The sequence below is a fragment of the Solenopsis invicta genome, chromosome 10 (assembly GCF_016802725.1).
Source record: "Solenopsis invicta isolate M01_SB chromosome 10, UNIL_Sinv_3.0, whole genome shotgun sequence".
Classification (NCBI taxonomy): Eukaryota; Metazoa; Arthropoda; class Insecta; order Hymenoptera; family Formicidae; genus Solenopsis; species Solenopsis invicta.
In genome coordinates, this window is record NC_052673.1 from 13,544,976 (window position 1) to 13,568,703 (window position 23,728).

The window sequence follows — 23,728 nt, forward strand, 5'->3', positions numbered from 1 at the left end:
AACTATCAAGAACAATTTTAAAAGAAGAAAATTTTTGGCAGTTTATGTTTTCTAAAAGTAAAACTATATTTATTTACAAAGGAACCTATAGCACAGAACATTTCAGCAATATTGCATTATTTCAGTAATATTACAAAAATTTTGAAAATATTGCTGAAATATTTTGTGCTGCACAGGAATTTGTAATGAAAATAAATGCATATTGCTCAAGTTGTCAAACTATAATTTTATAGTTTACAGAGTAACAGAATTTAATTTTATCTGAGTTAACAAAATTGTTTTACTCTCAGGGACTAATGGGTTTTCCGCTAATAATTCGTACGAAATAATAGATTACTGCCATTAATAATAATTGTAATATTATATTATTCTGTAGTGTGTAAACAAAATAAAATTCGTCAAATCTCACACATTGAAATTACGACGGAAAACCGATGAGTAACTTTTGAAGTCCAAAAAAATTTTGACAGGTAATTGACCAATTAAGCTGTTTCTGAAACGTGAGGCAATCGACGTTAACGAGCTTGCTTTCTTCCGCGGTCTATTTTGTATCTTCAACGTGTTCCCCATTAAGTTATCCTTCACGCCACCCCCGCAGGGTGCTTCCTAACGAGCACACTTATCAAGACTGTTGTCTTATTTGATCCATCCGTGAGGATATTGACACGTACTTATTCTTAGCATGTTACTTGCCATTTGTCTCGTCACCTAATTGTCACATTCTTTTGATTGTATAATTATTAATTTCTTCTATTGAGTCTTAATATCACAGAAGAATGAAAACATCCTAATCTTGTTTTATATAAGTACTATATTTTCCTGAATTAATTATTCTGGCAAAAACAAACAGTCTTTTTATAAAAAAAAGTAAATTATCCGACAAAGAATTTAAATAATAAATTTTTAGCATGTTGTGTGATATTATTATATAAAATATTTAAATTGTATTAATATTACAATTTTAATGTTAAATAATTATCAAATGTATTTTCATTGATTATATTAGTTCGATATTACAAAAGTAAATTGCTCTTTAAAAAAATTTAATTACTCTAAATTATTACATTGCATGCAACGCGTTATTGGAAACGTTTTACATTATTATTTCACGCGCGTCTCCTGTACGTCGAATTTTAGGATGGTTTACGCCCACGCATCGTTTACAGCGTGGATGGCTCCGAGCCGGCTAATCGATGCATCACTATAGTAACGATACTATTTCGATACTCGTTAGCATGCCGTCACTTTAATTGGATCCTAAAGTTACCCAATATACATTGCTCACTCCTTGCAAACACTATTCCGATGCTCTAATCTATATTCACATATCTTTAGGTATGTTGACTATGTTCATTGATTGCATACGTAATCCATCTTATTTATTATTATTGTATCAATTAGCGCAATGTCACATAGCATTTGATTCGATCTTAATGTATTTCAATACGAAACAAATCTTTCCAATTCAATTGCATATTATATTTCTGAATTATGCATGTACAGACATTTTACAATTTAACGCGTTGCATGTTTGTTATTAATATTATTAATATTGACGTATTGCAATTTCTCACTTAAATTGCACAGAGATTATAATTTTATAAGAATTTTGATTAGTAAGCTAATAATTTTATGATTATCAATGTTCTTATATGAATTTGGACATAACGGATGTAGTTTTACGAGGTGTCGTCAAAGAGGTTTATGGCAAACGCTTGCACTCATTTGCACTACAGAAAGGCGGAAATAAGTATCGACAAAGTTGAAGAATCGAGCACAAAGTGGCACTTAACGCCTTGTAAAATTAGAGAAGAAGCACAAAGGCGCAGGAAGGAAGGTGGAGATATTGCTCTCCGGCGATGAAAAGTGTTTAAACGCGGTTCGCGCTTCGGTAGTCGACTTCCTCTGTCAAGTTGGGAGCAAAGTTTCGTTTGAAATAGCAAATTTGACAAGCTCTTTCTGAGAATTGATCACAACGTAAAATAGACAAGTGCCAGCGGCTGAGATTTCTGAGAACTCCAAGAACAAAGCGTTTGATATAATTAACGATATTCCATTACATTTTTACATTAACGTAATCGGATTACAGGCTGAAGCAAGTCGATAGTTTTAGACGCACTTTGTCCGATACGTCGTACCCAAAGAAGGACCAATGACTATAAATTCCAACCGTGTACCAAGGAGTGGCAATCGGCCAGACGAGTTTCACCCTACAAGTAGTCACTGACAAATTGGGGCAGACCATGTCGAAAATGCGAGGCACGCGCCAGGTCGGCGCTGCACAATGCGAAGAATAATTTTATCCAATCCTTTAATGATGAACGGTAACAATTAAAACATCATTAAAAGATCCATTTGTTATAAAATACTGCATCTGTATAAATAAATGTCACAGAGAATTCTGAGAACTGTGATGGTTTTCAATTCAGAAAGACTTCTATCTTAATTGCACCATGTAATTGCAATCGACTATCGTAGACAAGATTACATTAAAACGTAACAGTTTCATCTGTGGTAGGAACAAGCATATAATTTTTTCGTACTAAAACTTTGCAAAGTTCTAGATGCGTCAGATCCTAGTGCAACTTCCGTCATATTCGGTAGAGATAAAATAAGAAGTACCCGCTACATTGTGCGACTGTCGTATATCACGAATGAAGAAAAACGTGCAACCCACCGAGTTCCACGAGCCGCCATGTGCGTGGCTGCTGGTCGCGCAGAACACAGAGTACGAGAGTTCCGACCGTGAATGCTCAGACGGCCTTAAATCTCGCCTCGGTGCTCGCTTCGCGAAGCGGAGCGACGCGGCCGGCGTCATCGACGCCTTTTTGCGCGGTGGAGGCGTCGATGCGCGTCCCGCTCGACTCGTTACGCACGTGTGAACGGAAATGTCGACGCTTAAACGCTCGCGGCAGGCCGAGTTTTAATTGCCTGCCGTTAGTTACGTGGACCGAGAAGAAGCAGGAGGAGCAAGAGGAGGAGGAAAAGGACGATATATGCGGGCACTCTTTTGAGAGTGCTCTTCTCGCTTTTTTCTTCCGCCGCCAATCGTATCTGACGGCCAATTTGTCCTAGCATGCATCTTTCGCTTCATCCCCTTGCAGCCGAAATCGGTCTTCGCTTCGAAATCCTTTTTCGCTTTCTGCCGACCTTCGATCATCTCTCGAAATCGCGACATAAATAATTTAATTAATATTACTTTCGTTTGTAATTCTGTCGAGTGAAGTTCAAGTAAGACAAATTTTTAAGAATTATCTTCTTTAATTTAAAATGTTCTTGAAGTTGAATAAACACATTTTAAATTAAAATTCGAGCACAAAATAAAAAGATAAAAACTTGGGCTTTTATAAAAACTTATTAAACCTATGATTTCATTATAATGTAGATAATTTTACACTTTTTCATTATGCACTAAATATTTACTAGCGTAAGTTAAGCAATTATTTATTTAATTATGAGGAAATTAGAAAGTAAAGTGAACTTATTTGTTCCTCACATTATGTTAGCAACAAATATGTAATATTATTTCTTTTATGTGTATATGCATTAATATAGTCAGCTAACTTTGCACAAAATTTTATGCAACAATACACGACTCTTTTGAATCCGTCTGTGAATTTTTGGCTATTTTCAAAGTCACGTAAACTTTCTTAACTTCCAGGTCATTGGCTCATCGCTGTAGATCTTTTTTTTAATAGTCCAAACAAACGGAAAACGGAAGTAGCAGATCAGAATTATAGACTGTTTTTGCTCCATGATAACGCTTGTCTACACTATGGTAGTGACAACTACTGAATTTCTAAGACAATTGAAATTTAAACTACTTTTACATCCAACCGATAGTTCTGCATGACTTTACCAGTTCCGATTTCCATTGGTTTGGACTATTAAAGGAAGCTCTGCGTGATCGGTGGTATGCCAGTGACGGGAAAGCAAATGGTGCGTTAAGGAAATGGTGCATATACATAGCTTCGAAAGCAGCCAAACCCCTTCTTCACAGACAAAGTCAATAGACTTGTAAATCGTTGCGCAAGATCTTCTGCAAAGTTAGATGACTGTATTGAGAAATAATTGTACTATACGTCTCGATACGTGAAGAATAAATAAATTCACTTTACTTTCTGATTTCCCTTCGTATTATTATAGCTTCGTTAAAAAGAATTGAAAATATGAGTAAGTACTCGTGCTATTATTTAGCCTCATTTATTTTACAAAATTGAAGATAAGCGTAAGTAAAATCAAAGAATATTTCAAAAGGGTACTCTGTAATCTTCATTAATATAAAAAAGTAATTTGCAAAAGACTTTCCGTAATCATATAGTAATTATATTATGAGAGCGTGCATGTTACGCGGAAAATTCCTCGTTTCCGCGAAGGCCGTTCTAGCTTCCCGTTAATGACCGTATATATCCGTTGTTCGTCGGCGCAGGTCGACGATAGTTAGCCGATTATTAAGCGCCAAAGAGTGGTTCCGCGCGTGCGTTTCTAAACATAGCAACGCGAAACGAGAGAGAGAGGGGCTGGATTCGCGATTGGCGGCGATGGGCGCGGGTGTGCGTGCTGGTCGAAATCGATGGTTAGCAAATTAGTGGGCGTCGCGGAAACCGAGAGAGCCGGCTCGGCATCGCCGCGCGCCCTCGGTAATGGATTAACCGCGAGGGGAGCGAAGAGCGAGGGGACCAGGCTGAAGGGAATAGCTGTCTATTTTGCGCGTCTACGCAATTCACGCGTGTCGAAGCTGAAAGTGTTATTTCGCGATAGGCTGCTCTTAGTCATTCAAATTTCAAAATTTATTGTTACCCTGGCTTTTTGAGACAAAGGAACTGGGCGTTTGCATGGACCTGGGAACGTTCACGCAGAAAGAACGTGTGTTTGCACACGTATGCACGTATGCACGTATGCACGCATCACACGCATCACACGCACACGCACACGCACGAGACGCGACAGCCGCATGCATCGCTGCGTTCATTTCACGCATAATTGCAAGCGCGTCCCATTTCACGTCGAGGATGCTCGTGCTTCTTTGCACGTTGCATGTCTCAATATAGCACCCCGTTTAGTCGCGCCCCGTACGATTAACTTGATTTAGGCATACGCCGTTTAGCGTCTCAACCACGAGACCGCCTCCGGTGATTTAAGCACGTCGCTCTTTGTCGCTGGTCGTTTTCTCGTATTAGGGGAATAAGATGATTAACACGTCCGACACGTTGGCGGAACGCAGCGCTGGTGCGTTGAGAACATTATAAGCCTAAACGGCACTTACAAGACTTTCAAATTCCGTTCCTGCATTGTCCCTTTCTTTGCTAATCTGCCTGTGAACGTCGTCATTCGTTCGCCGAACAATAGAATAAAAATTAGTCAAATTTTTACTTCATTAAGTCTCACGTGGCTCTGTTGATCTTTTAGATCTATGATTACACGATTCTATAAAATTCTGACTTATATTACAGGTTTGAAGATTTACTTTTGCTTAAAGTCTTGTAGATTCGTAAACAGAAAGAACGATTTTGCTGAAAATTTAGCTGGACAAAGATCTAAAAATGTTTTGTTGGACCAAGATAATTATGTAAAATGCGTTTATAAGCAAAGCTTCAAAAAGTTTTGACATTCTAGCAAGCAGTTTGAGTGCTTTGGTTATTTTGGTTGTTTCTAATAGAAAATTATTTTCAGATCTGCTCCAACAAAATTTTTAAACACTTTAGCAAAATCGTTCTATCCGCGTAATGATGTCGATTTCAAAATCTGTATATCTGTGAATTTGTAAATCTGCGGATATACAGGAGTATTTAAAAATTGCCATTTTGTACATGAACTAGTAGTGGCGTTACATTATTTCACGTTATGTGAGAAACGCAAGGTATTTTTTGATTCGAAAAACAAAGGGCACGCGTATGCGTTAACTGCATTCAGACGCGCGTAAGCAATCGAGGAGGGTACTCGAGGTGGTTATCGTCTACGGCGTATGGTAATCAAGCAGCCGATTGATTAGCCGACAAAGTACCGCCGACAAATTAGAAGAATGCCATCTACGCGTCCCCGTCCCCGCCACTTTATCGTGCATGCTGTCACATATGCGTATACGCACGTGCTCCCACGTATCCCCGCACTAGCATGTGTGCGGGCGTACAGGATATTTCAAGAAAAGCTGCCTAAACATGCATCTTTGAAAGATATAAAGTATTAAAACATTAAAATACTATTATAATATAAAATTATAATGATGATGTATTTAAAAATATTATTACATTTAATCTTTTTATAATTTATTACATAATTATGTCTGATATAATCATATCTAATTTTTCGTTTTAGATGTGAATTATCCTGTACACGAAGGTCGTGCGTAAGTCAAACGAAAGAGAAAGAGAAAGAGATTATCTTGTAAGAAGTCTATCCTTGAAGCAGTCCAGTCTCGGTCCGCTCGGTGCATCCGAATGCGTTGCCCTTTGAAGTGTACCGACAGCCACACACGTATCAACTCCGTCGACGTTCCATTCGTCCTCCGAGAAGAAAAATATCGTTATCCGCCCACTCAGTGCTTATGTCGTCGAATAAGCGAGGGTGTAAGTGGATGACACGATGCGAGAGATCTATGACACTTCCGTATTTAAACTTCTATTAAGGAGTGGAAGATTACAAAACGGAAGTCGGGAAATTTTCCTGTCAAAAAAAAAATAGACATTTCTTAATTTATCTTTCAACTTTAAATAAGGAGTTTTAATTCGAGAAAATTTAAAATTTTTAATATTAATAAAATATTTATATAATCAATGCTTTTTGTTTTTTTAATGTAATATATGTATACATATAAATAAAGTTTTACTTTTATAATACTAAAAAACGAAATATAGTGAAAGACTTGAACTTATTAATATGATTTCAGTAAAATGTATGAAAAAATTTTTTTGGCAAAATTTTAAATTAAAAACCAAAATAATTTTATAGACATCTATATTATAAACAATTAAATTTTCTTTAAAAGAATTATACTCTGAAATTAATTACACTGAAAAATTTTAGACTTGCACGCGTATATCGCGCATAAATTGGAAAATAGATTTCAGCGAATTAATAGCGAATCATATAAATCAGGAAGTCGTAAAATTACGCCGTCGACACCCTCACTTGATCGTTGAAAGCGTATTCGAGCACAAAGGAGCTGTTGGAAAAATCATAGGATGTGGCTAAATCCTACAAATAATCCTGTCGAAATGTCGTCGCGCTTCGTTGAACACATAAATGCCGAGTTCGTTCAAGTATGAATTACTCGCGTGTCGAGTTGTCACAATGACAAAGTCCTAGTGACTATTTTCCTCGCCGAAAAGTTCAACCCATTTACAGTAATTTTTTTGTCGCTTGCATTCTTACAATATCGTTATTTTTTTAAAATATTACATCTTTTAAAAATTAAAATGTATATATTTAATTATATAAGATTTATTAAAGCAATGCATTAATAATTTAATTGCGCATGATTATTTATTTAAAATAATTATACATATTCCATTACAATTATATATTTAAGATTAAAATATATATAGACTCATGAATAATTTCATAAAATATTTATACAACAGTATAAATGTAATAATTTATTATTTGACATGTAAAATATAAAATTTAACTCCTTTATTGATAATTTTCTTTTATTGATAATATCTAGAATAGATTTATTAATATCCTCTATTAATCATATGTATAAATACAATTTTAACTAAAACTACCTCCAATTTAAGAAATTAAATGTATGGATTATTTGTCATTTCCCTCATCATTCTATTTCAAAATTCAATCAATATTATATTATTTGTATTAATGTGATTAATATCTTGATGCTTCGATATTTCCATTGTACGCGTATACATATATTCGCTACAATATGAATGTATATAAACGCGTGTGTGCAATCGAATCTAAGCGAGAAGACCGGGTAGGAGGGAGAGGTGGGGCGATGGATTCCGCGGAGAATACACGAGAGTATTGAAATGCAAAAGGCATAAAATATATTTGAAAGTTAAATACGAGTCAAGTGGCGCCTCGGTAGGGGGTAACCAGACGTGGTGAAGTCGGGGGGCCCCGCTCACACCACGTAGAATTTCGACGATTTCCTGGACCTCTATCTGCGTATCCCGCCGAGAATTTTGATGCCGTTAAAACTCTCTTATCTTGCGAATTCATGTAGGAACGTGCAACATTCGTTACAACACCTCAGAATGCATCAGAAAGAAGATATGTCGTACGTTGAATTTTATAATTAACGTTTCTCAATCTCTCAAGTACACAGATTTGTTATTTATAATTACATTTCTTATTCGTATCTCTTTAAAACTATAACAAAAGCGCATATTTACGCTATTTCACATTAAATATTTTATACTAAAAGTAAATTGGATAATGGTTTTCGTTTGGATTAATACGTGATGCTCGAAAAAATTATTTAAATATTCAAGGATAATTTGACAAAACATAAATTTTAAATTGAAACTGCAAAATAAGAGAAGGAGACACGAAAGAATGTCGCTTTACGAACGCAAGAAGATATGATAGAAAAACTGAAGAAATCGAAGTAAGATATGTGACTTCTTTTAACACAGTGCAGCTAAGGAGGACGCAAATCTGCTTATCTTCTCCCATTCGAAACGACGATCGAGATGAAGCCAACTCGTTCGTTAGCGAGTTAACTCTCTCGTCCTGGCGCGTCCCGATTTCCGAGGATTCTCCATCGCGGCCGCCCCATTGTTCCGTAGCCTTAATGCGCGCGTCGCTGTAAACAGCACTACAATGGAACAACTTCGTTAGCATAATCGCGTCACAGAGTCACCCGGGCGGCCCCCCGCCCCCATGCCTCTCCGCGCCGCGGCGGTTCCCTTTCGGATTTTACGGGTGGTTTGCCCGCGCGTCCGGGGCCTCCTCCACCTCTTCGTAGGCGGGCCCGATCCGATCCGCTTCTGCGTTTAACCGTCGCCCGTCGAGTATTATTCATTGTCGCGATCCAATCGTTCATCTTCGCATCGAGATTGTCATAGGCGCAGCGAGAGGGATGCGAATTGCACTTGCATCTCTTCAATTGGAAAACACAGAAAAGGGGAAAAAATTATCGACACGATGTCTTCAGATTGTCTAGCAAAGTCTTAGTTGCATTGTAATTTTAACTACCGATAAAAGAAATATACTTGTATACATATTGTATAGGATTTTAATTTATTACCACACGTTTAGTTACACGTTCTTTCTTTTTGCTCAAAAGTTGAAACAACTATTTCTCAATAAAAAATGTTAAAAAAATAAGAGTACGTTTAAATTTGGAGTTCTGCTTTAGCAAAAGTTTCATTTTCATATAAATCTCTCCAGAAAAGTTTTGTCGACGCCGATGAAAACTGTATATTGGTTACGCATCTTTCGTCTCCCTTTTCTTTGCTTTTCTCGAGAGGGGCAGATTACAAGTTGATTGAAATGGATCACACTTATCTTATAGATTATTTAATCGTAATGAACGAAACTTTCAAATTATTATAAATTCGTAATTATAAAACTAAATTATTATTACTGGATAATAATAAAATGTATAATAATAAATCCAAACTTGATTTTCTAGGAATAACATGTTATCTGTAATACAATAATAAGTTGGATGTTAGATAAAATAATATAAGAAGTAAAAAGTGCCATTTTTCGAAGCAGGTCTTAATGCTTAATATTTTCATATCAATTATTAAATATATTTTCTATAAACTGGTTATCGCAGTAAGTATCAATTGAATTGGTATAACATCCGTCACGAAATGAAGAAATTCCAGATTTAAATTCTGGTATATTTTTCGCAATAAGTTCTATAAAATGCTTGCGACATCATTATTTTTGACGATCAAATCAATTGAAAATATTATTTTTAGGCTCAGCTTATGATTGCGTTTTAAGACAATTATATTGGCACACAATTTGTAGAAATAAACAAAATACATAATAATTGATATGAAAATATTATTAAGCACCAAGATCCGTTTCAACCAAAAATATTTCTCATATCATCTGCAAATTATCCATGCATATTCATGCATGCTCAAACTCAAAATATCAATTAATTTAGTTATATATGTGTAGTAATAACTAATAAATAAAATATATCTTTCTTTAACCGTGTAAATTCCGTATAGCAATGAAGGATTAAATACCCTGTGCTTAACGCGATGTCGATTGGTCAGCTCTTCGCCAGCCGATTACCGACATTAATTCGCAATTATTATAATCCTCGACAGCATCGAGGCTTTCGCGCGCTCGATGCGTTTCTCTCCCCTAAAGCATTCCCCCGTTCTTTCCGCCTCTCGAACCCCGGGGACGGCGCTCACAATGGAAATGTTAAGCGAGTCGTGGATTCGCAACGCTCGTCACTCTCGTTTGGCATTGGACGAGCGGGGTTCGTGTCTGCGGACGTCAATTTGCGCGACTGGAACGTCGAGGGGGTCGACGGGGGTTGATCTCGTCTTCTTTTCCTTCCTGTATCCTCCAAACAGTGTGCCTCTCTCTAACTACCTTGCCCCGTCTAGTTGCGCAGATATTCTATGCGCGTGTGTGATAGCGGCAGTCGACGACCGTGGTGCTTGAAATCAAAACACACCCCAGGGGCTGTCCGTCGATTATTATCGTTTGCACGCACTGCTCGCGATCATGACAATCGCTCGAGCGACTTTTGACGGCACGCCTAATTCGGTACTCAAACCTCGGCCCCGTCGAATCTTCGAGTTAAAAGCGATGTGTACGGACTTATCGCTTGAGAACGTTTTGACATGCGTTCACTTTCACGCGACTGTTTCGTAACTTATATTTAATTTTTATTTGCGGATAGTAATCTTCCGTGTAATTGTACGAGACATTTCATCTCTTTACTTTAAATTAAGATGTCACAATTATTATTTTGTGCGTTTATTTCATTGTTAACTTCTTTTCTGACAATCTAAATTTCTATTATTTAATTTCATAGTAATTATATTTCATATTATTGAAATTTTTAATAGTAGAAGAGAGAACTGACTAATCCTAAGTAAAATAAATTTTTACAAGATAAAATTTTACTTAAAAAAAATACTGTCCAATAAAATGTATATTTAGCTTCATTTTAAAGTCGGAGAAGCACGTTAAAAAAACTTTTCTGTGTTCTGAAGGATTTTAGGAATTATATACATAATATATTCATTCATCGATTCATTTATAAATTCTTTTTTCTAGAATTGTTAAATAAATCAACCATAAAAGGATATGATTGTGGTCGAGATGAGCCGACAAGAAGAAATTACGTAATTTCGTCAGAAAAGCGCGTTACGAGCTCTCTCTCCTTGTTAGCTTCTCCTCCGTGATTTTCTGCGACTGCGGATTCAACCCCCTCGGAAAAATAATCTTTTTCTTCTCACTCCCTTTATGTCTCTTTCTCGCTACCCTTTCTCTCTTTTCTCCGACGTCCGCTGCGGATGTCAAAATATGACAGCTCTCTCGAGTCACCACTTTCGCGACAAGAGTTACGTCACAGGGGGTTGCCGCGGCCGATCATTAAAGTAAGGGTGCGCTTGTGACTCTTTGCTACGTAGAAACACTTAAGTCGGTGTCTGATCAACTTATTGTTAGTAAAATTGATATACAGAGCTTTGATATACAGAGAACTTATTGTTAGTAAACTTATTGTTAGTAAAATTGATATACAGAGAAATGTTTCAATTGTTATATTCATTTAACGTTACAAGCTAATATTCGTCTTAAATAAATTTTCATATCGCGGAATGTAATAATATATACAAATTCTGAAAGTTTTGCTTTTTGTAAATCTTGAAAGTATACAATAAAAATTTGAAAGAACGTTTAAAGATTTATATTTGATGTATTTCAAGTAAAATGGGTTATTTCTGAAAATGTATCATCTTAATTAATCATTTATTATAACTTTTTAAGTTGATGCAAAAAACATTTATGCGTATAAACTTAAATATAAGTGGAGGGTTGATAATCACTGGCGTGCTTCGCTAAGCTGACGGAAGCGGTAAATGGTTCGCAACCAACCCCCTCGACGAGACGCTAATTCATATTCATAGATGTAGCGTTTAGCATTACGCCGTTAAATTCCCCGGAGAGTTGGTTAAGAGACAGAGTGGCTAATATTTCTATTTGTATTTCCGCTCGTTGAGAGAGTGACTTCACTTTTTTTTTTAACAAATCGATTATTCGTGTATTAATTTTCTGTTAATGACAGAAAATCGAGAAGAATTCATCGAAACAAGTAGAGATAATAAATACCAAAACTTCAGTCATTATTAATATTTGTTAATTTAGAGGATTAAATGTATTATAAGACATTACAATAAACTCTTGTATAACGTTGGGTACATTTTATGTTATATGAAACTATAATAAAAAACGCAAAGCTTTTTTTCAATATTGTAACAATAAAGTAGTTTTTTATTTTATATCTTAAAGTAGAAAAAGATTTAATAGAATTTCTTTATTACGTAGCAGACAGCTTAAAGTAAAAAAAAATTAAGAAAATATTTTTTGCTTTTTTGATTTTTTGGAAAGAAAAGTGATCTTATAGATACTGGTTAGTACCAGTATTATTAAATTGATTGTCAATTTAATTCGGCGATATTACCTTTCAATTGAAGAGTTTGAAACTGAAAGTAACACAGTTCGGAGAATTAGAAAATACATTTAAACATCACACAAAAACTATTTTTGCACTAAGATCTTGTTATGACGTTTATGACTCGATTTGACTTCTTTATAACGAGGTCTTATCTTCAATTACTGTTTCTAAAAAAAAACTTCGAAATAAATTGCGGTCACAGTTATTTAATAAAAGTGAATTGTACCAAAATCTTTTTTTACATGTGTATCTTCGTAGCTTATTATACGTTTCGTTATTCACTCAGAATACTAAAAATTTATAGCACGTATGGAACGTGAACTATAGATTTTCAGTACTCTAATTTAATTTCGAAACGCATCCTATACATACTACCTCAGCGTGATTAACTTAACTCAAAATATGTAATCCGACATAGAAATATGTAATCCGACATCAAAATAGAATTTAGAAATAAAAAATTAAAATATACAATTTTTAACTTAAATATTAAATAATTTAAACTATATCAAAATTTAAACATATTTAATTCTAATAAAACCAATTCAAACTTATAAGAACTTATAAGAAAGCAAACAGGAGAAAAAGTGATAGAAAAGTGTGGTTTTTAAATTTAAAATATAAAAATGTAAAAATAAGCTTTATTTAATGATGTGTAGTATCAAAGTATTGTAAGCAAAATAATGTAAATTCGTTGCAATCTTCTACAATGTTGACATATTGTTGTTCAGCATATTTTCATTTTAACTTTAAAAATAAATTAACAGCTTCTTAAATTAATTAAATAATATACATTTGTTACAATAGTAAATAGTTTTGTCTAGAATTTATATTTCTTGTTTATACCAGGATGAGTCAAATGAAAACGAGACAGACTGTATACGTTACATTATACAGCTCGTTTTCATTTGACTCATCCTAACAATATAAAAAGATTTTATTATATGTTATATAAATAAATATACATATCTGGTTATTAAAATGCAAACATAAAGCTTCTTCAATAAATATAAATGATACTATTAATATAAAAATGAAACATATCTTATTTTTATTGCTATAAAGAATATGAATATACATTATTCACACAGGCCCGCCAGATTTTGACTTTACATTCGATTTGCGAAAGTGATGGTAGTTTGGGAGTATTTTCAGCAAAAAATCCAACTGTCCAATTTGAGGCTGAAACACAATAAAGTAGGAAGATTATATTTGTAAGATTATAAAATATAACAGAATAAAAGTAACAATAAATAACAATTACATATGGCTTGTCGTTCATTTCTCTACGTTGACATTGACTCCCATATACTATTGTATTTTCTGGTACTGTTTCTTGCTCTGACAATGTGCATGCAGCTCCAATAACACATCCGTTGGTTAATTCAATTTCTCGACTAACTTGTGCTTTTAAAAAAATGATATTTATACATAAGTGGATTAAAGACAAATTTATAATTAATTGTGACATTATATTATTTTTAGAAATCCTTAATTTCTATTTTGACATAAAATAAATTCGATTATGCAATTTAATACTATTATAATATTTATTTTCATATACAGATGTAACTGCTATGTACCTTTCGCTTCTAAGATGTTATTATCGCCAACTTTATACGATTCACAAACACAGTCAGTCTCGAAAACATTATAGTTCCCAATTATTTGCACAGGCACCGTCGCAGGTTCTGGAGTATCGGGTGGCAACCTGTACAGCGGTGTTATATTATTAACAATTTAAATTAATACAAAATGTATTTTGCAAATAACACAAATAAAAAAGTGTTAAACTTGCCTGTTGGCTATGGTTGCCATTTCTTCAACTATATTGCCTTCTCCTATGATAATTGGACCAGCCTCTGCTAGGATACATGCTCTAGGATGGATTATAGTTTTTGCACCAATGGAAATATCCCCTTTTAAAATGCTCTCTTCACACACTACTGCACCAGGTGCAATTTTTAAGCTGTACAAACAGCGTCACAAGCATAATATATAATTTATTCAAAAAATGTTTGTGGGAGTGTTTTATAATGAATGTTCTTTATTCACTCTCCCATCAATTATCATAACCAAGACATTTAAGTTGTACTTTTGTCAAAAGATGTTAAACTTGATTATATAAACGTTAATTATATTATGTGTGCATTTATACATTATATTCTTGTAAATATGTACAATCAGGTCAGGACTGACCTAACCTCGTCGATCTAACCTCAAAATGCAAGAAATTTGACGTTTCAACATAAAGCAACCTTCATTAAGTACTAAAATTATGGAAAAAAGATCGTGTAATGTTACATTTTATATGATCATTATTAAACTTACTTGACGCGACGATGAATCGAGGAATTGTTAGAACTCATTTTCCCGTCCATTTAACCGATGACAGTTCCTTACTACAGCTGTAAGTGTATGCTATATCGATTTATCGAAGAGTCCGCCATTTTCTCTCGATAGTATCGTACAAGAAGACTTGAAAATTCCTTCCAAGCTTACTCTCTGAAAGCGATGTAATTTAAAGAATTTTTGAATAAAAATGTACAAACAAGTAAATCAAATGTCGAAATACCATTAAACATATAATAAACAAAAATAGTATTAAAACAATGGTAATTTTTGTGTGTTGCTTAAAAAATAAAAATTTCTCTTTCTGATAATACAAATAAATTTATGTCGAAATTGTTAGAAAAATAGTGCTGTTATGTTATCAAATGAAATAATCAAATTATAAATTGTATAAATTATAAGCTGTTATCTTTAACTGCGATCAGAATAAAATTATGTTTACATATATTGACAGGTCGTAACTATAAAATAAAGTAAAATAAAATCTTTTCATATATTTTTAATACAGTTAAACAATAAAAAGATTTAAATGCCGATATAGTTTTTAAATTATTTTTAATTAAAAATAAATTATTAAAAATAATTATGTATCTGATACTATTCTTTAAATATTTAAAAGTAAAAACACAGTTGTTGAGCTTTGTACTTATAATAAAAATAATGTTTAAAATCTATTTATTAATATAGTATAAAGAATAAAAGACATACTTTAGCAATATTAATTATTAGATCATTATAAATAATTTTTAACTAGAAATAAATTTCAGAAGACGATATCAAATATCAATGAGATTATATGATTTTAATACGTTAATCACTTTTGTTAAAATCTTGATTTATATTTATTAAGATGTACATGGGTAAAATAGTTTAATGTTATATAATATAATAAAAATTAAAGGATCCCTACAATGAGAACGTTATAATGTGCAAATATCGTCTGTATTCATTCATTTAAGCTATTTAAGGGATACGAGAGAAAAGGGAAATCTCGCGATTGTGATTGCGCAACAAAAGGGATAATGTATTCACACATGAGAAACACATGAATACCTTCGTTTAGATATTTAACATAACTCTATATTATCCGTCAACTTTTATATATATATTTATTATATATATTTTTTATATATTATATATTATAAAATTTAACTCCAAATTGCGATAATAACGTCTAATTGCAACGTGCGTGCGCGTGTACGTGTTGCGTCTTATCGTACGCATATGTGTATATGTGTGTATGTGTGTATTATGTGGATGTGTTTGTGTGTGCGCGTATGTGTTCGTATGTTGTGTATGTGTACGCTCCTGTGGATGTGTACGCGTGTATGCGTGTTGCTCTCGAGTAAAGGGGATAGAGATGTGAGCGAAGAAGGGTCGTAGATGGTATGCATTTCGCGCGTAACGTGACTGTGTACGTGTTCGATCTACAATTAAACGAATCCTACGCACTTACTCGTTAATCGGCAGAATAATATGCATTCTCTTAATTTTTCGCTATAAGTATATGCAACCGTCCGAAAGCGTGTCAGTCGGCGCACCGTGACAGATTCGCCGTCGCTCTCGTCGATCCTTTCTCGATTGCGATTCTCTCGGATGCATATTAAGACTTTTGCCTGCACGCTGTTACGTGGACAAGCTCGTACTAATTTTGTTAAAAATAATAAAAGAATATAATTAGCCTTTTTTATTAATTTTGTCAATGGTAACGAAATTGATTCACGAAAATGTTTACGTTTAATTAATATTCCTTTGATGCTCGACACACAAAATCATATAAGTCAAATTATTCTGTTTTTTCAGAAAAAAAAACAAAATGAGATTTAAATGGAATAAATACAATACGGAACTTAAAAAAATAAGTCCAATTGATAGAAGCAATTTATACCTTTGTTTTTAAAAAGAAATATTATCATCAAATATCTAAAAAAAGATATAAATAATTAAAGCTGTCTTCCTTGTGATGTATGATGCATTTTATCTTTATCTTCAATAAAAACTTTAGGAAAAAACTTACTGTTCTTTTTTTCATATTATATTAAATTAATATTATATTAAATTAATATTTTTTTACTTCATGATGTAAAAAAATATGGATGTAAAAAATATTAAAAAATGCAAATATATGTTTGTTTGATTGTAAACTGAAATTTATATATTAGAACAAAACTGACCTAGCATATGCATCCGAAAGTTATTTCTCACTCGTCTACTTGTGATCTTATCGTATATAATTAGCGTTGCGCAATTCTGTGATTTCATCTTATTCTAAAGCTATTTTAAATTAATGTTTTACTTTTTGTAACAAATAAATATATTTTCGAAATAAAATAAAAAAAGAATTATGCTCAATCGACTCAGTTAAAAATTTAACGATAATTTCAAATCTTAAGTATAATTAGTATTTCAGTCACAGTTGAAAGCTAAAGCAACTCGTTTGCTCATTATTTGCTGCCTGGCAATGACTTTGAGCTTACATTTATAATTTTTTTCTCAATTAATTTAAAACAAACGTATAACAATAATTCAAAGATTAAAGCGTTATAAAGTTTAAAATATTTATAATATTTATATAAAAAGCTTGACTACTCGAGAATTTAAGGATTAAACCGGCTTAAAAATTCAGAAAAGGAAAGAAATTAAGAAAAGGAAAGATCGAACACTCAAAATTCTAAGATCTGAAAAACTTGAGTTATGTGTTTTAAGTATCAAAAAGTTAGAGCTTATTTTTAAATTAGTACTCACCAATTTTTTGCGAAGTTTAACAAATATAAATAAAATATTAACATTCTATTAATATATCATATTGATGAGCAATCCTAACATCATATTATCATATTAAATACTTGTAGGTAAAATTTTAATATTAACAAATAAACAAGGATCCATTTAACAATTATAAAGTCATTGCATATAAGTTGTAAATTGTCATTTAAACTGATTGAATAGTTGTCCCAACGCGAGGAATTAATACTCTTGTTATCCAATATCGAAAAGTTAAAAATATATAAATACGCAATAAAAATCGGACTATATATATGTATATATACATTTGTAGAGCTAATAACAATACACTCTTAACACTTTCGCGACCACTGATACTTTAACTGTCAAGTAATACAAGTTTCATATCGATATATTTAACTCATTAAAAGTCACAATTATTATTATATTTATATTATGTTGTTTTAAGCATAGAAAAATATGTTATTAAATATAAATATAAGATTTAAATGCGTTTGAATGAGAATTGTTTATGATTCCTTGTGTGTAATACGTTTTAGTATTATTTCATCGTGTTTTTATAAGTTTTGTAAAGGATGTGATAATGAGTTAAATATATATAATGTTTTTGTTGAAGACCCCCTAAACAGTATAAATAATTTTACTTACGTAATGATATAAAGAGGCCGACATACAAAAGTACAAAGGGGATACTGTATAAATAGTAATAATACATAGTCGTATATAATAAAAATAAATATGTCCGAAATCTACGTGTGGAAATTAGATTTTATTCATTTATATTAAACTTTATAAATACAAACAAATAATAATAATAGAGCGTTATAAAATTTCTATAACGTCTGGTAATTAAAAACGGTCTGTCAGACCCCGCTTATACCGTTTAGGGTTTACATAAGTAGCTGCAATATTTATAGTTTATCTTAAAGAAATTCATTATAGAATGGAACAAATAATATTCGCACGTCATCGCTGTAACTTTAAAATAAAGAAAATGCTGCAATTCTGGACGTATCTTCTATTATTCTTTAAATCAATATTACAAGTCATACTTCTTTAAAAGGATTTAATATTGCGCTACACATACAAGGAGAGTTAAAGATGTTTACAATGAAAGTACAATGTGGCGCGTACAAATACTTTTATTATTTCAGCTTGCTCCTTAACAATGTAATATTATTTATAGCAAACAGGCGATGGCGTACGAATACCCTTTTTATTCCAGCTTGTCACTTAGCAACATAATTTTATACTTAGCAACAACACGAAGGCGTACGAATACTTTTTAATCGGTCCGACGCCGAATGACGTAATTTTCATCTAAAAATATGCGGGCGGTCGCGAAAGTGTCGACAAACAACAGCGAGCCGTTATTAAATCCATCTCGATCTTCAGCTTGATCTTCGATCAACGATCAACGACAGCGAGGAAAGCCGGTGACGGTGCGTATATATGTAAACGCCTCGTGAGGGTGTCTCAGCGCGTGACAACGGGCTATTGTGTCTTTTTTTTCCTTTTTTCTTTATCCATAAGAAGTACGGGTTTTACGTATAAAGAGACGCGTCATACAAGTGCCGTATAGTACCAAAAACGTTTTTAATGCGCGCGCATAATGCGGTCGATTAGCTCTATCTACGCCTGCATCCGTGAAAGTCGCATCCGCGCATATCGATTCGTATAACGTTTTCCTCTTTCGCTCTCACTTTCATTCTGTCTTTCTCTCTCTCTCTCTCTCTCTTTCACTCCCTTCCTTTTTTTCTGTCTGTCATTGCGTGTATATGTTTATAAGTATGTATGTATGTATATGGATTCGTGAGCGTGTTACGTGTCACCGTTATCCGTGAGATCCGGCCAGGTTGGTCCGTGAACGAAATCATTCTTTACAACGCCCGTTATTTTCGTCAATTGCGAGGACCGTCGAATCTCGGTAGTTCCGCCGAAATATACTCTCATATATATATATATAGTGTTTATATATAATTATTTATTTATATATTTATATATTTATTTATTTATATATGTATTTATGCTATAAAGTAGCTCAGAACTATACTCGAATCACTACTCAAACTTGCGGCGGCGACAGAACGCGTAACCGCAGCCGACGTTTTGCGTTTAAGCCAATTGCACGTAGAAGGATACGTTTATTCGCCGAATATTCTTGCTAAGTTGAAAAAAATTTCGCCTGTCGAACGGGTAATATATAATACACGTTAATATGACAATGTGATTAAAAGGGCAATTCTTTGTCGTATCTTTAAATAGAAGATGCTATGTCACGCGTACTTGCTACATGTATCCTCACTCAATCAATGTTTTTGTTTGAACATTTAGCGAACAAACTGGTCCTTTATAGGCTGCACGAGCAGAGAAAAGAAGCCCCAGAATTGTCTCACAGTTCGTCCATGTCGATCACAATAATGATAATCGTTAGATTATGCCCTCGTCAACTCCTGTTTTTGCACTATTTTCTTATTTCGATCTCCCTAATTCGCTTTAAACTTTTTTGCTCTTCTCTTTTTATCTGTCCTGATAAGTTTCTTCTTTTTCCTACTTTTAGCAAACTTCATCAAACTTCTTATTTTCCTAGCGTTTATCTACCCCGTATCATCATCACATATCTTTATCACTAATAATTACGTAATATTAACGATCGGTATACAGGTGCAGTAATTAACAGGGGCAAGATAAAGATAGAAAAGATGATCCAGTGAAAGTTTGCGGAGAAAACTCTAATGGGGATAGAGACGCGCATCCCCGTCTCGTCGTCATTATCGCGCTTAATTACACCTAACTCCGGCGCGGTTTCGCGATTCCTCGTCCTCTGCAATAAGCTCTACCCTTCGTCGATGCTATTTCGCTGGGCTCGCCCGCCTGTCGTATTCACGTGCTCGACGGTGCGATAATATCGGTCTCTCTGTGTCGTACGAGCGGCCCAACCAAGATTCACTTGCCGCGAAACACCAGTCCTCGAGTTATAGTATATTGTTCGCGTCATCCACGGACCGTCCTGGCGGGACTCGATTAATCACCGTTCTCCTCTCCCCCTCTCCTCCCTCCACTATTTTCTTTTTAGTTAATACAATATATACTTTGTGTATGTATCGTAACAACCGATATCTCTCTCTCTCCCCAATCAGCACTCGCACGATCGCGCTCGTCGTTTCTCGCTCACACACGCACATTCTCACGCTCTCGCTCGCTCGCTCCCTTCGCACGCGTTCGCGATTTTTTTTTCCTCTCGGTCTATATAATATAATCTTATAACGAGACACGCGTATGTGTATACACCTCTGCTTCTCCGAGACGTATCGTGCGCGCGCGTATACACATACGCATCCACACTATATATATATGTATATATTTATACTTTATATTTATATATATATTTCTTCTGTATATATACTTTATGTTGCTTTTTTATGTATACTTTATATATAACAATGTTTTTTTTATGTTTATTTAAGGCCCAATACGTTCATTACGAAGGAAATAATCTGCAACAGAAAGGAGACGAATATACGGTTAAATAACGCTTGTACCTGGTTTGCTCCCTGTCATAAGCACCGTATGAATATAGAACTATTCAGTCGCTTGCGTATAATGTTCCTGACGTCATCGTCATCGTCACCGTCGTCGTCGTCGTCGTGAAGAATGCGTGTGAGATGATCGCGGTTCGCCGAACGCCAGTAGATGATCTACGCGTGATCGGACAAAGTGCTAACTTAGGTCAGCTTTGTAATTTGAACTTTCCGTCACATTTTCTTTAAAGAAAAATCGAGAGAAAAACAACGAATGGTAAATATCTAAATAGTTTATATTTATTTTACTATTATATATATTAAATTTTTTTAATTATATTACAGTACGTAATAAGAATTAAAAATGCATTATGTACTGTGTTGCTGGTGGCTTTCATGTGACTATAATAAAAAACAATAAAGCAAAATTAAAATTGAGATTGTGACAGATGTTATTCATTTCTAACTACTTATTTATTATGTATTAACAAACTACACTTATTATTCATGCACTTTTCTTTCAGCCTAAAAGACCATAATATCGTATTTAATCATGTCACAAAACTTAAAATTTATTATAAACGTCTGTATAAACGCACACCTTATCCGACAATAATAAAGAGATCCGCATATACCTGCTTTATTTTGAATTATTTAAAATCTACTTTGAAAAAAATACACTTTAAAATTGTATCATATCTCGAAAAGACCATTTCGCACAATATATTAAAAAATTTTTCTCATTCTATTAAAACAAGAGATTCTCCGATTTGAAAATTAAATCATAAAGATCTTTTGTGTAACAAATCCACAAAGCGTCTGTCAGCGAAGCCATGTACCAGCGTTCCGGTCTCGATGTGTTTTCTTTCTTCGCGTGATTCTACAGTATTACTTTTCCTACTTTCCTAAATTTACCTTAAGCGTGCTTAGCTTGACGTTTCCTAGGAAGAATCATCCGACTGAGGATAGGCAACTAATCGGTTATCTTTCAAGGGAGGCATCATTCGATAGTCTAAGACAGTTCATCGTGACATACATTTGAAAGCCTACCGGACATTTAATTTCATTTCGAGGCTAATTTACGCGATATTGTTTTTTACTATACGATACGGCGAATAAAGTAATGTAATACAATTTTATTATGCGAACAAAAAATACAAAATGTTCCAAAAAGATATCGCAAGAATTGTGAACAAATCATAAATAAGAAGTGTTCTTAAGTAAATGTTTTTCACGATAAAGTACATGCTATGTAAATTAAACATAAATAAGCTATTTTTGCTCATTTATAAGTTTCATAAAAGTTAATTTTAATAAAAAGAAAGAAACAATCAATATTAATTATAAATTAAAAGCAATGTGATATTAAGTTTTGCAGATAAATCGCAGAAACTTAAATAAAACGATCAAAGAAACTTGTCATCGATATACCTCTTTGAAACATTCTGTAGCTTGAAATTCAATTGTTGATAATGGATAACTCTCATTAAAACAAACTTATCTTCTTATACGCATCCTTACAAAGTATTCACTACGATCTTCAAATTCGAACACGTCAGTTGTAATACTTCATCATTATGCAAGAAACATCTTAAAATATATATGTATATAGACGCATACAAAGTTTAACGTAGCGTAATTAAAATTGAGACAAAACCTAACGTTTAATAAATAAATTAGTGTGCGTTATGGTCAATAGGACGCTATCCGGTAGGCTGATCGGTTGAAATTCAAGCCACCTGATTTGAAGTAATCGTGGATGAAAGGGATTGTGTAGAATGAATCAAATTCAGATTAAAAATTTGCTTTCCCAAAAATGTATATATTACAAATAACATTTTCTATAAAGAAAATAACATTTTCTTTATATTTAGAAGAGATTGATGGAGTAGACTGATATAAATAAAAGTTAAATGATTTTATAAGAAAATTTGTTATTAAATTCTGATCCAATTTCAATCACATTCATCCGTCACATGCTTTGATTTCTCTTTCAGGACGTCCAAATAATTGTTCAGGGTTTAATATTTGTAAAAGAGATCTGATTTAAAGAAAATTGATGTACCACGTGGCAACCCGATACGCTGATCGCCATGATATACACAGTAGTGTGGTGCATGTCCGCGTCTCAGCTGCATACATCGTGATGATTAGCGTGTGGGCCATACTATTATAAACACTATAAACTGCGGAAGTTAACTAATTAATAAATCATATTATCACTTTTCGAAGAGTCGAGGACGTTTCAGAAGGAGAAATATGGTCGATCGATCTACTTTCGAATCAAATTGTTGGTAACCGTATAAGAATATTTACAAATTATTGGTTTTTCTAATTCATCAGTTTGAACCCTTTTAACGGCAATTATGAGTTCATCTTGTTTTTAAACTCATTATGCCGTAAACAGCAATCAAATTATTTGAATTATTATTATTAAACTCTATAATAGATAACATTATAATTTATAATATAAAGTTAAAAT

The 23,728-nt window shown here is 33.5% G+C and overlaps 1 protein-coding gene across 1 annotated transcript; it reads right to left on the reverse strand.

Annotated features, from left to right (window-relative positions):
• Positions 1–13,249: 13,249 nt before the first annotated feature.
• LOC105193201 (dynactin subunit 6) lies at positions 13,250–15,154 on the reverse strand. The gene is made up of 5 exons (XM_011157562.3): positions 14,960–15,154; positions 14,427–14,597; positions 14,212–14,339; positions 13,893–14,035; positions 13,250–13,810 (listed from the first exon to the last, which is right to left on the reverse strand). The coding sequence occupies exons 1-5, from the start codon at positions 15,007–15,009 to the stop codon at positions 13,712–13,714; spliced, it is 591 nt and encodes a 196-aa protein (XP_011155864.2). The 5' UTR covers positions 15,010–15,154; the 3' UTR covers positions 13,250–13,711.
• Between the last annotated feature and the right edge of the window lie 8,574 nt (positions 15,155–23,728).